Source organism: Ascidia mentula, chromosome 2 (genome assembly GCF_947561715.1).
Source record: "Ascidia mentula chromosome 2, kaAscMent1.1, whole genome shotgun sequence".
NCBI lineage: Eukaryota > Metazoa > Chordata > Ascidiacea > Phlebobranchia > Ascidiidae > Ascidia > Ascidia mentula.
In genome coordinates, this window is record NC_138567.1 from 8,589,587 (window position 1) to 8,603,017 (window position 13,431).

The following is a 13,431-nucleotide window of genomic DNA, read 5'->3' on the forward strand; positions in this document are numbered from 1 at the left end:
TTGCTTAGCCAACTTTTTCTTGGCTTTGTTGTCTGCTGCATCTCTCAACGCACCGTGTATTTTTTTTTAGTTTTGTTTCTGCACTAGAGTGAAGAGCACTTGCTTAGCTGGAGAGTCATGTCAGCTTATGACGATTTGCTGGTAGATGTAGTTGGGAATGGACGATATCAAATCTTCATCATTTTTGTGGTCTCGCTGCAGACAATTATTGGAAGTTTTCACCATACAAGTTCCGTTTTTATTCGTGAGTTTTATCTGATAATAATTGAAGTATTTGTATCATCTTTAAAAAATATGAAACAACAGTTGGTCTTCCACATTCACGATGCAATATCCCGGTCGCGCAGAACGTTTCATTGTTATTCAACGAAAGCTTTCTTCTGGAAACTTTTATACCCTGGAACAACTCAACCAAGGTTGGATAGAGTTTTACCAGTTCTACATAGATCTACAAAACGCAAGGCTGTATCGCCTTGGGCATTAAAGTGTTTTACTCGAGACGTAAAATTATCCCTCTATCTTGCTACATCATAGGATCACAGCCGGTGCCAGAGATACGACTACAACATAAATATGTGCGAGGAAAATTACACGAGATCGTGCATCGAGAGTGCAACTTCACACACTCAAAACACGACCAATTGCACTGATGGTTATTATTTTGATCGATCTGCTTACAAAGAGACAGCAACCACTGAGGTACATCGAGAGTGATTGGGCTTTCAGCATCAACTTTATCATGCAAAGCGTTTTTTTGTTCAAACGTAACGTGTTCGTCCAAAACGATTGCGCGAAGCAGTGCATGATTTGGCGGTGCAAATTATTTTAAAGTTAAACTACACCCCAAGCATAAATTCACAAGATAAATACAAATTTTAATGAGAAACCAAAGTACATTAGTCACTATACCGCATGAAAATAAAATATTCGGGGCATAGCAGTTACATTGCTTGCTATTTACGCTTTCTTTTCACAGTGGAACCTCGTCTGCGACAAACTGTATTTGATGACGTTCAGTTCATCAGCCTTCTACGCAGGTCTTATGCTTGGAGCAGTAGTCGGTGGAATGGCTGGAGATAGGTAACACCAAGTAGAACTAGTTTTAAACATGTGTATATCGTGACATGTTAGGTTTCACACTAAAAACATTTTTTATAATAGTTTAGTTATTGTTGACGCTTTTAATTCGCCTTATGGAAAAGGTCCCGTTGACAAATTTGGCCAAAATAATAGTGTGCCCTTGTTTATTTGAACTGACTTCACAAACAAAATATAGGAGAACTAGCGCAAATAAATCTTAAGTCCAACCAGATTAAATGTTCTGTTCAGATTCGGTCGAATGATGATGTGTAAGGTCGGGGCAATCCTGTGCTTTGGATCTTGTCTCGCCATTTCCTTCTCTGGCAATGTTTACATTCTTATTGTCTTAAGATTCACTCTGGCGTGTTTCTTCATGCCGATCTCAGTAAATGGCTTTGCATACTGTGAGTTAAAACGCAATAACTTCTGTGATTCGGTTCATAACATTTTTAATTTGACAACACAATAATATTTTATATATTGGCATGATGGCCTGAGCTCCCAAGCCTGTAAACCTAATGACATTTGACTTGATTACGGTTTTGCTTACAGCCTGTGAAGTTTCCAAAAATTCTGTCCGCCAATACCTTGGATGCATTTATAACTGCGTTTTCGGCATCGGCTGCGTCATTTTTGCTGGAATGGCTTACATCTGGCGCGTTTTGAGGGAGCTCACTGTAGCAATTTCGGTTTTGTTGGTAATACTTTCCATCCCCTTGATAATTTTGCCGAAGTCTCCAGGGTAAGATTGCAATGTTTTACGTTGAAGGCAATGCAACTTTTTTCAAAATACACTTCCCAATTTTCAGATGGTTGATGTCACGTGGCAAAGAAAAGGAGGCATTGCGCGTGTGTCACGTGATGGCAAAACGAAACAAAGGAAAGTTGTGCAACAAGACATTCAAGGATGCAACGGAGGCAGCTGACGATTGGGTATAAAGTAACAACATAAAACCAAGAGCTGTTCTTCCTTCACAAGGACTTGCATATTCACTAATAATTTGAAAAAAATATGTTTGGTTTCATAAGGTATTTTTGCATAATGTGAAATTTCACTCTCATTCCGCATGTCAATGAGTGAACAAACCTACATTACTTTTACAATTGTTTAGAATTCAAAAGTAAGTCTTGGAGAATTGTTGAAACGTCCCTTGCTCCGATTTATGTTGTTCAGCAATGCAATAATTTGGTTCATAACAAGGTAAAAAGTGTTCTGCAAGTAGCCCAGTCAATTATCGATAGAGCTTTTTTCACAGCTTGGTGTACTATGGTCTCACATTAAACGTGGGGGCGCTTGCCGGGAGCGTGTATGTTAATCAGGCACTAGGTGGCGTTATTGAGTTTGCTGCTTGTATTCTGGTTATTCCAATGATAACTAAAGTGGGTAGAACCAAGACAACCGTTCTGTCGTTGGGAGTTTCAAGCGCTTCCTGCCTTCTTTCTACTGCTATTATTGGACTTGGTGGAAGAAGTAAAGGTGAAAATTTGTTCTTGTCAATTTAACTTTCACAGATTGTCCTTTTATTCATTGGGTCTGAATATAGGATCGGAAATTGCTGGAGTAGTCGTTGCCATGATCGGTAGATTCAGCGCGAGTGCCGCCTTTGCTGTGATTTATCAACATACTGGAGAATTATTCCCTACACCTGGAAGGTATGAATGCCAAGGGGTAATGTATTTTAGAAACAAAATCAATGAGGGTGAAGAGCATTATTTCTGTGATAAATTTATTTGGTTCTTTGATTATCTTCTAAAACAACAACAGTCTCTGCGTGTATTAGGGCCACAGCATTGGGCGTTTCGTCGATGGCTGCTCGGGTTGGAACAATCTTCACGCCTTTCACTTTGCAGCTTCAATATTCTTGGCCTTGGCTGACACCGGTACAGTAGACAATATAAGTTGTAATCTAAACTAATCACTCGCATACTTTTCTCTTTTGCAGACAATTTTCGGTGTATTGTCGGCAATCGGAGCTTTGCTTGCTTGCGTTTTCCCGGAAACAAGAAACGAGGCTGTCCTCACATCATTCCGTCAAGCTGACGATTTCTTGGCAAAGCATTTTCGTAATTCAGTTGCCTCCCGTATCTTCTGCCTACCGAAGGAGGAAAAGCTTTTCGGGAACCAATCTCTTGCTAAGTTGGTATATTTTGTGCTTCGGAAGGAGCTTAAAATAATCATGCGCGTTTAGGTGCAGTGACTTGGAAGAAGAGAAAGAAAAATTGGAGGAAATCAATGACTCCGGTTCAACTGCGGAAATAAAGGCAACTATTTGCAATGAAACACAACGGCATGATGTGACAGCGATGAAGCTTGACAATTATCCGACAAATTGACAATATTAGCAAATTGAAATTTGAGATTACTGGTCCGCATTTAAAATTGTCAAGTTTGAATGCAAATATAATCATAACATTTGCTGACAGTGTGTAAAAATAAATGCAGTTGACATTATTATTTGTCAATCATGAGCTTTGACAAGAACTACATCGATTTTTCCTGCCGACTCTTCGCATGTTCCATGGTGTTTCTAAGGTGACACCGGACCTGACGTTGCTTAAACGTAACGTGGTCGTTGGAAACGGCTTCTGCTTAAACGGGGCTTGTATTCTCAACGGTATTTTACACATTGCAATGTTTTGTGTAATAAGGTCTTTTCATTTTGGGCGGTCATGTTTAGGAAGCAACATCCGGGTTGCTGAACAGACATTTAAGGCTCTTTACTACGATTTGTATTGGTCTTATTAAAAGCCTGATGTATACCTGTATCTGTGATCGAAAACACTCTTGTTTCGTAAGGCATTCCAAATGTCCAAAATACTATAATTGAATCAATACGTTCATATACATTAGCATGTGTACATCTTTATGAGGTATGTTCCAGTACCACTGAGCACTTTAAGCTCAGCATTGCTAGGTTCTTATCCGGTGACGTAGACGTTACGTTACGCATTTTCTTGATCGCTTTCAACACAGACCAAATTGCAGAGAGTGTAGAAACAGAAGAAAACAATGACACATCTGCACAAATATATATCCAAACCTAATGACACTTTCTGAAGCTGAATAAAGATTGCAATGATGGAGTGATGGAATTTTGTCGCCATTTCTTGCCCTATTGTCTATTGTTGTATCTCATGGATTTGTGTGTTTAATATGTGTAAATGTGTGCTTGTCATTGCTTATGAAACCGCTACAAAAAAAACGCAACCTACTGCGTCAAAACCCGTTTAGTGCAACAGCAGCACAGTCTGGGTCAAATGCAACACATGACGAGGCGCAAGGGAATATAGGGGTAATGCGAGTACAACGGAACAAGTAAGTGCAACGCAAACCCTCTTTTGCAAACACGTATTTCTGCACCGCTGCGTTAAAGCGCGTCCAACATTGCTTAGCCAACTTTTTCATGGTACCTCTGTGCGTTGCATCTCTCAACGCACGGCGTATTTTCTTTAGTTCTGTTTCTGCTCTAGGAGTAAGGAGTCATGTCAGCCTACGACGATTTGATGGTAGATGTAGTTGGAAATGGACGATATCAGTCCTTTATCACTTTTGTGGTCTCGTGGCAAATGATTGTTGGAAGTTTTCACCAGACAAGTTCCGTTTTTATTCGTAAGTTTTATCTGATATTAATTAAAGTATTTGTATCATCTTTAAAAAATATGAAACAACAGTTGGTCTTCCACATTCACGATGCAATTTCCCGGTCGCACAGAACGTTTCATTGTTATTCAACAAAAGCTTTCTTCTGGAAACTTTTATACCCTGGAACAACGCAACCAAGGTTGGATGGAGTTTTATCAGCTATAATTATGTTCACAAAACACAAGGCTGTATCGTCTTGGGTATTAAAGTGATGGTTTTCATGAGCTGAAACTACCTTACGAATTTACAGGATTACAGCCGGTGCCAGAGATACGACTACAACATAGATATGTGCGAGGAAAATTACACGAGATCGTGCATTGAGAGTGCAACTTCACACACTCAAAACACAACCAATTGCACTGATGGTTATTATTTTGATCGATCTGTTTACAAGGAGACAGCAACCACTGAGGTACATCGAGAGTGATTGGGCTTTCAGCACAAACCTAATCATGCAAAGCGATATTCTTTTCAAGCGTAACGTGTTCGTCCAGAACGATTGCGCAAGACTGTGCATGATTTCGCAGTGCAAATCATTTTAAAGTTAAACTACACCCCAAGCAGAAATTCACAAGATAAATCAAAATTTTAATCGAAAACCAATGCACATTAGTCAATATACCGCATGAAAATAAAATATTCGGGGCATAGCAGTTACGTTGCTTGCTATTCACGCTTTCTTTTCACAGTGGAACCTCGTCTGCGACAAACTGTACTTGATGACGTTCAGTTCATCAGTTTACTACGCAGGTCTTATACTTGGAGCAGTAATCGGTGGAATGGCTGGAGATAGGTAACATCAAGTAGAACTAGTTTTAAACATGGGTATATCGTGACATGTTAGGTTTCACACTAAAAACATTCTTAATTATAGTTTAGTTATCGTTGACGTTTTCAATTCGCCTCATGGAAAAGGTCCCGTTGACGAAGTTGGCTAAACCAAACGTTGCTCCTAAATTATTGAAGATTAGTTTTGCTAAAAAAAACTTTGTTCCTAGAAATAGTGTGCCCTTGTTCATTTGAGCTGATTTCACTAAAAAAAAACTGGCGCAAATAAATCTTAGTTTAACCAGATTATATGTTCTGTTCAGATTCGGAAGAATGATGATATGTAAGGTCGGAGCAATCCTGAGCTTTGGATCTTGTCTCGCCATTTCCTTCTCTGGCAATGTTTACATTCTTATTGTCTTAAGATTCACTCTGGCGTGTTTCTTCATGCCGATCTCAGTAAATGGTTTTGCATACTGTGAGTTGAAACGCAATAACTTCTGTGCTTCGGTTCATAACATTTTTGATTTGACAACACAATAATATTTCATATAATGGCATGATGGCCGGGCTCCCAAGCCTGTAAACTTGATGATATTTGACTTGATTTACGATTTTGCTTACAGCGTGTGAAGTTTCCAAAAGTTCTACCCGCCATTTCCTTGGATCCACTTATAACTGCGTTTTCGGCATCGGCTGTGCTATTTTTGCTGGAATGGCTTACATCTGGCGTGACTGGAGGGAACTCACTGTAGCGATTTCGGTTTTGTCGGTAATACTTTCCATCCCCTTGATAATTTTGCCGAAGTCTCCAGGGTAAGATTGCAATGTTTTACGTTGAAGGCAATGCAACTTTTTTGAAAAGACATTTCCCAATTATCAGATGGCTGATGTCACGTGGAAAAGAAGAGGAGGCATTGCGCGTGTGTCACGTGATGGCGAAACGAAACAAAGGAAAGATTTGCAAAAATACATTCAAGGAAGCAATGAAGGAAGCTGACGATTGGGTATAAAGTAACAACATAAAACCAAGAGCTGTTCTTCCTTCACAAAGACTTACATATTCACTAATAATTTCAATAAAAATATGTTTGGTTTCATAAGGTATTTTCTATAATGTAAAATTTCAATATCATTACGTGTGAACAGGCCAACATTACCATACAAAAATTTCTTTTACAATTGTTTAGAGTTCAAAAGTAAGTCTTGGAGAATTGTTGAAACGTCCTTTGCTCCGATTTATGTTGTTCAGCAATGCAATAATTTGGTTTATTACAAGGTAATAAGTGTTCTACAACTAATGCAGCAAATCAATTACCGGTATACCCCTTATGGTTACAGCTTGGTGTATTATGGTCTCACATTGAACGTGGGAGCTCTGGCCGGGAGCGTGTACGTTAATCAGGCACTAGGTGGGGTTATTGAGTTTGTTGCCTGTCTTTCGGTTATTCCAATGATAATTAAAGTGGGTAGAACCAAGACAACCGTTCTGTCGTTGGGAGTTTCAAGCGCTTCCTGCCTTCTTTCTACTGCTATTATTGGTCTTGGTGGAAGAAGTAAAGGTGAAAATTTGTTTTTGTAAATTCAACTTTCACAGATTGTCCTTTTATTCATTGGGTCTGAATATAGGATCAGAAATTGCTGGAGTAGTCGTTGCCATGATCGGTAGATTCAGCGCGAGTGCCGCCTTTGCTGTGATTTATCAACATACTGGAGAATTATTCCCTACACCTGGAAGGTATAAGTCTTTTGATTTACTGTCTTTTAGCAAAGTAGAACTGTAGAGGATGCAGCTTTACCCCGATTTTACTGGCAGACCTAACTGCACTAAACCAAAGGACCAAACATTTAGGGCCACAGCATTGGGAGTTTCGTCGATGGCTGCTCGAATTGCAACCATATTCACGCCTTTCACTTTGCAGCTTCAATATTCGTGGCCTTGGCTGACACCGGTACAGTAGACGATATACGTTGTAATCTGAACTAATCACTCACATACTTTTCTCTTTTGCAGACAATTTTCGGCATATTGTCGGCGATCGGAGCTTTGCTTGCTTGCGTTTTTCCGGAAACAAGAAACGAGCCTGTCCTCACATCATTTCATCAAGCTGACGTTTTCTTGGCAAAGCATTTTCGTAATTCAGTTGCCTCCCGTATCTTCTGCCTACCAAAGGGAAACAAGCAGTACGCCTCCCGAGTTTTCATTAAGTTTGATGTATTTCGTTGCTTCAGAAAAAGTTAAAAATAACCTTGGGTATTTAGGTGCAGTGACTTGGAAGAAGAGATTGAAAATTTGGAGGAAAGCAATGACTCAATTTTGCGGCTATGAATGTCGGCAGCTTTGATGAAATAAAACTGGTTGTTTTTGCAAAAGTTAATAGTTTGCAAGAAGAAAATGATTACTTGACAATTTAACAATATAATTATTAGCAAATCAACATCAGAAGTTAATACGATTTGAACTTATCGTGGTTTCATGTAAAGGTACAAGACACACACATATAATAACGAACATTCATGTGTCACGTTTATGTGTGTTCGTATTTTTACTCGTTTAGTTAACATCTTACCATACAATGTTTAGAGACCATTTCGTTTATAAAAGTATTTTGGCGTAACTTGCTTTGTGCTATCACATTTACAATGTCTCGGATTAATTCGCCACACACCTTAGAGAATATAAATTTGACGCTTATTTGCCGAGCGTCGGCATAGCGCATCGATTCAAGTTGCTGTGACAGAAAATGCTCAGAGGTACACAAGATGTATCTACTAGTCTTGGTTTAACGCCAGATGCTTTTTATTGCCGAAACTAATAGTATTGAAATAATGGTTAGAAACCCAAATACCCAATACTGTCTTCGTGTACTCTCCTTGGCAACGGTGGCGTTTTTCACCCTTTGTATGAAACGTGATTGGACCAATTTTGGTACTTTATACCAGAATATGCAGAAAATTTTGACAAGAAGCTCTGAAGTGTTTTCCCGCACTTCTATGCTCACACGTCACTTATCGCCACGATTTGTCAACATATTTCAGTGTTCGGTGGAAATGGTAGCTTGGGCGCTACGCAGGCACGATGTCATTTCGAATGGAACCAACCATGACGTAAAGCCGATTTCAACAAAGTCTTCTTAGGAGATTTTTTTTCGCCGGTGTGTTTGTCAGGAAAGCAAACGTTGTCATGGTGTTTTAAAGAACGGTTTTTTTGAATTGCAATGCCAGGGGAGCAAGATTAGCACTATAGTTGTAATTGTGCTCTGTCGCATAACATAATGTATTTGAAAGACGATATGCAAACTTAGGGGAGAATGCATAACACAATGAAAAAGATCCAATGGTGGATGACGCAGAATATGGGCTTATGGTATATCTGACGAAAAAGCGTCGTGATTGCGCCCACTAAGTCTTAACCCACTGCTTCACGGAAATGTACAATTTTACACACCAATAATTCCCATTCATTTCTTCAGACGTTTTGGTTTTCTGCACCGCTGCGTTGCAATATAGCAACTAATACATTGAGGTGCAGCTTTGGGTAACGACCTTTTTCTCGTTGCCGCACCAGACAACTCGGCTGAATACATTTCTGATCTTGTTTCTGCGCTAAAGTGAAAGAGACAGGAGTCATGTCAGCCTACGACGATTTGCTGGTGGATGTAGTTGGAAATGGACGATATCAGTTCTTGATTACCTCTGTGGCTTTGCTACAATCGATTGTTGGAAGTTTTTACCATACAAGTTCCGTTTTCATTCGTAAGTTAAGTGTGATGTATAAGGTAAAATCTTGTTTAAATATCTAAACAACAGTTGGTCTTCCACATTCACGATGCAATATCCCGGTCGCACAGAACGCTTCATTGTTACTAAACGAAAGCTTTCTTCTGGAAACCTTTATACCCTGGAACAACGCAACCAAGGTTGGATGGTTTTTAGTATCTATATATATGTTTATGTAATAACATTGTATGACCTAAAGTCGTTTTCTACATTGCAAGGATTACAGCCGGTGCTTGAGATACGACTATAACATAGATATGTGCGAGGAAAATTACACGAGTTCGTGCATTGAGAGTGCAACTTCACATACTCAAAACACAACCAATTGTACTGATGGTTATTATTTTGATCGATCTGTTTACAAGGAGACAGCAATCACTGAGGTAATTGGGAGAGTGCAACAACTTGCTCTTGAACGAAGTTGCAAACTGGAGTGTTTGAAGCAAAGTCGCATACACTTTACTTTACCTATAGCTCATTGGAATTTCTGGTATCTCTGCAACTAATTAAGAAAAAATACTTCAACCGTTAAGCCTACAAAATAAATTTTAAGATTGCACAAGAAGTGCATTTAGCTGACTGCCGTCCGCAGTACAATCCATTGGACTTGATAACACACTATTGAGAATTTATGCTGGAAATATAGCTTGCTTGATCGGTATTCGTAACGCTATCTTTTCACAGTGGAACCTCGTCTGCGACAAACTGTATATGATGACGTTATGCTCCTCGGCTTACTTTGCAGGCCTAATGATTGGCGCAGCAGCTGGTGGGATGGCCGGAGATAGGTACCTTCAAGTATAGAACTGATGTTGACTATTTGTTCTTGTTAATGTTATTCAATGCTGTATAGATGCATGATATAAACCAGTGATTCCCAACCTTTTTCAGTTCGCAACCAACTTTTTGGAAATAAGATTAACAGTTGCTGGCGTACGTACTGAAGTAGTTAATGCGACACAATACATTTAATTGTCACGTATTTGTTACATTTTTGCATAAATGTTACGTAATGATAATGCAATAATTTCGTGATCTAATAGAAAACTGTAACATTTAGAAATGCTTCGCGACCCACCAATGGGTCGCGACCCACTGGTTGGGAAGCACTGATATAAACCATTGCACAAAATCTGTGTGAATCAAAGTAAAAGTTTTCAATTCCTTCGCGCACGAAGCGTGGTATGCAAAGATCGATTAAATGAAAGACAAATTTAATTTTGTTTTTCATTTGAAACACATTCATAAATTTAAACAACTGGTTTGCGAACATTCGAAACGTGAAAGTTGCAAGGCTGATTCCTACCAAGGTCACGAGCAAAAAATATTCCTCCTGATATAACCTATGTAATGTTTAGATTCGGTCGAATGCTGGTGTACAAGGTTTCGGTGATCCTGAGTTTTGCGACGACTCTTGCCATTTCTTTCTCTCCCAATATTTACATCCTGATTGTGTTGAGATTTGCTCTAGCGTGCTTCTTCATGCCAACCTCAGTAAACACCTTCACATACAGTGAGTTAAGGTGCAAGAGGGGTTCAAATAGTAATTAACTAGCAGTACTATATGGAAATAAGTTCCGGGTCTTGGTTTAAAGTTAAGCATCACGTTATGAATGATGAAAGCTCAGTACTTGCGCGAAGGTGGTCAAACAGCGTTGTTTACGGTGCAAAAGAAAACAAGTACAAAACAATAATTTGTATAAGTTCATGTCAATTGCCTTCTGGTTTTCTGCGAGAAAAATCCGTTTACGATTTTATTTTCAGTGTGTGAAGTTTCCAAAGGTTCTGTCCGCCAATACCTTGGATCCATTTATAACTGCATTTTCGGTATCGGCTGCGTCATTTTTGCTGGAATGGCTTACATCTGGCGTGACTGGAGGGAGCTCACTGTAGCGATTTCGGTTACGTTGATAATACTTTCCATCCCTTTGATAATTTTGCCGAAGTCTCCAGGGTAAGATTGCAATGTTTTACGTTGAAGGCAATGCAACTTTTTTCAAAATACTTTTCCCAATTTTCAGATGGCTGATGTCACGTGGCAAAGAAAAGGAGGCATTGCGCGTGTGTCACGTGATGGCGAAACGAAACAAAGGAAAGTTGTGCAACAAGACATTCAAGGATGCAATGAAGGCAGCTGACGATTGGGTATAAAGTAACAACATAAAACCAAAAGCTGTTCTTTCTTCACAAGGACTTACATATTCACTAATAATTTGAAAAAAAATGTTTGGTTTCATGAGGTATTTTTGCATAATGTGAAATTTGAATATCATTACGCATGTAAATGAGTGAAAAACCCTACATTACTTTTACAATTGTTTAGAATTCAAAAGTAAGTCTTGGAGAATTGTTGAAACGTCCATTGCTTCGATTTATGTTGTTCAGCAATGCAATAATTTGGTTTATTACAAGGTAATAAGTGTTTTACAACTAATGCAGCAAATCAGTTACCGGTAGACCTCTTGGTTACAGCTTGGTGTATTATGGTCTCACATTAAACGTGGGAGCTCTGGCCGGGAGCGTGTATGTTAATCAGGCACTAGGTGGCGTTATTGAGTTTGCTGCCTGCCTTACGGTTATTCCAATGATAACTAAAGTGGGTAGAACCAAGACAACCGTTCTGTCGTTGGGAATTTCAAGCGTTTCCTGCCTTCTTTCTACTGCTATTATTGGACTTGGTGGAAGAAGTAAAGGTGAAAATTTGTTCTTGTAAGTTTAACTTTCACAGATTGTCCTTTTATTCATTGGGTCTGAATATAGGTACAGAAATTGCTGGAGTAGTCGTTGCCATGATCGGTAGATTCAGTGCGAGTGCCGCCTTTGCTGTGATTTATCAACATACTGGAGAATTATTCCCTACACCTGGAAGGTATAAGTCTTTTGATTTACTGTCTTTTAGCAAAGTAGAACGGTAGAGGATGCAGCTTTACCCCGATTTTACTGGCAGACCTAACTACACTAAACCTATGGACCAAACATTTAGGGCCACAGCATTGGGAGTTTCGTCGATGGCTGCTCGAATTGGAACCATATTTTCGCCTTTCACTTTGCAGCTTCAATATTCTTGGCCTTGGCTGACACCGGTACAGTGGACAATATACGTTGTAATCTAAACTAATCACTCACATACTTTTCTCTTTTGCAGACAATTTTCGGTATATTGTCGGCAATCGGAGCTTTGCTTGCTTGCGTTTTTCCGGAAACAAGAAACGAGCCTGTCCTCACATCATTTCGTCAAGCTGACGTTTTCTTGGCAAAGCATTTTCGTAATTCAGTTGCCTCCCGTATCTTCTGCCTGCCGAAGGGAAATAAACTGTACGCCACCCGATCTTTCACTAGGTTTGGTGCATTTCGTTGCAACAGAAAGAATCTAACTTTATGTGTTCAGGTGCAATGACTTGGAAGAGAGGGAAGGAAATTTGGAGGAAATCAATGGGTTCAACGCAGCTGTGGAAATATGAGTACGAAATAAGGATTTGCTGAACTGATCTTATAAAACTACGGAGCAACAAAAATAGAACGTGTATATTGGTATATTAACATTGTAAATTAACCTCAGACTGTAATTATTGTGGTTTCATGCATGCAACTTTTAATACAAATAAAAATATAACACATTTTTGTTGACGGTATAGGTAGAAACAGTGCAGTTAACTTTTACCTACAGTATTTTGGTAAATTCCCTGTTTCATTTAGATGAACAGAATCGATTTTTCGTATGTTTCCTTGCGAATTTCCAGAGCGTTGGGCCCACGTTTGAGTAAATCAACGGGTTTAGGCAGCTGTTGATGGGCAACAATATAATTGCTGAAAATGCGTACGCTTCAGGTGGTAGAGAAATATTTGCCATGCTCAAAAACGTCATAACGCATATTGGCAACCAGCAACAAAAATCAGTCGCCACAAGTAATGCAATTTTGCGCTGCATCGCTGTGCTCCGTTGTGGTCTTCTGTGATTGGTTGACTGCGCGGGTTGCCCCGCAACCGAACGGTGGTAAATTGCTACGTACGCAGACGCAACGTAAATGAGGGACACGAAGTTGAATGTAATGACCACAAAGGACATTATGTTGAACTGTGTTTTGTCGTCGGCGATACGGTAGAATTTGGGAATACACACACTGCTTGAGCTATAGTAGCCAAAATACCCCAAGCTG

The 13,431-nt window shown here is 39.4% G+C and overlaps 3 protein-coding genes across 4 annotated transcripts; all 3 read left to right on the forward strand.

Moving 5' to 3' along the window:
* Positions 1-117: 117 nt before the first annotated feature.
* Positions 118-3,446, forward strand: LOC145889542 (organic cation transporter protein-like). The gene is made up of 13 exons (XM_082980518.1): positions 118-244; positions 307-416; positions 535-699; positions 977-1,080; positions 1,330-1,484; positions 1,633-1,822; positions 1,890-2,013; positions 2,193-2,281; positions 2,337-2,557; positions 2,625-2,733; positions 2,862-2,961; positions 3,024-3,217; positions 3,270-3,446. The coding sequence occupies exons 1-13, from the start codon at positions 118-120 to the stop codon at positions 3,412-3,414; spliced, it is 1,833 nt and encodes a 610-aa protein (XP_082836644.1). The 3' UTR covers positions 3,415-3,446.
* A 1,124-nt stretch (positions 3,447-4,570) lies between these two features.
* Positions 4,571-7,831, forward strand: LOC145889792 (solute carrier family 22 member 16-like). The gene is made up of 13 exons (XM_082980823.1): positions 4,571-4,690; positions 4,753-4,862; positions 4,974-5,138; positions 5,416-5,519; positions 5,818-5,972; positions 6,121-6,310; positions 6,378-6,501; positions 6,685-6,773; positions 6,836-7,056; positions 7,124-7,232; positions 7,347-7,446; positions 7,509-7,678; positions 7,757-7,831. Exons 1-13 carry the CDS (start codon positions 4,585-4,587, stop codon positions 7,821-7,823), a joined length of 1,710 nt encoding a protein of 569 aa, XP_082836949.1. The 5' UTR covers positions 4,571-4,584; the 3' UTR covers positions 7,824-7,831.
* A 1,140-nt stretch (positions 7,832-8,971) lies between these two features.
* Positions 8,972-12,885, forward strand: LOC145889433 (organic cation transporter protein-like). Of its 2 annotated transcripts, none has more exons than XM_082980388.1 (13): positions 8,972-9,250; positions 9,305-9,414; positions 9,493-9,657; positions 9,959-10,062; positions 10,633-10,787; positions 11,039-11,228; positions 11,296-11,419; positions 11,598-11,686; positions 11,747-11,967; positions 12,035-12,143; positions 12,258-12,357; positions 12,420-12,613; positions 12,663-12,885. In XM_082980388.1, exons 1-13 carry the CDS (start codon positions 9,124-9,126, stop codon positions 12,733-12,735), a joined length of 1,761 nt encoding a protein of 586 aa, XP_082836514.1. In that variant the 5' UTR covers positions 8,972-9,123; the 3' UTR covers positions 12,736-12,885. The 2 variants fall into 2 exon arrangements, with proteins under 2 accessions (XP_082836514.1, XP_082836515.1); XM_082980389.1 differs by having other exon boundaries at positions 12,420-12,589.
* The last annotated feature ends 546 nt before the right edge of the window (positions 12,886-13,431 follow it).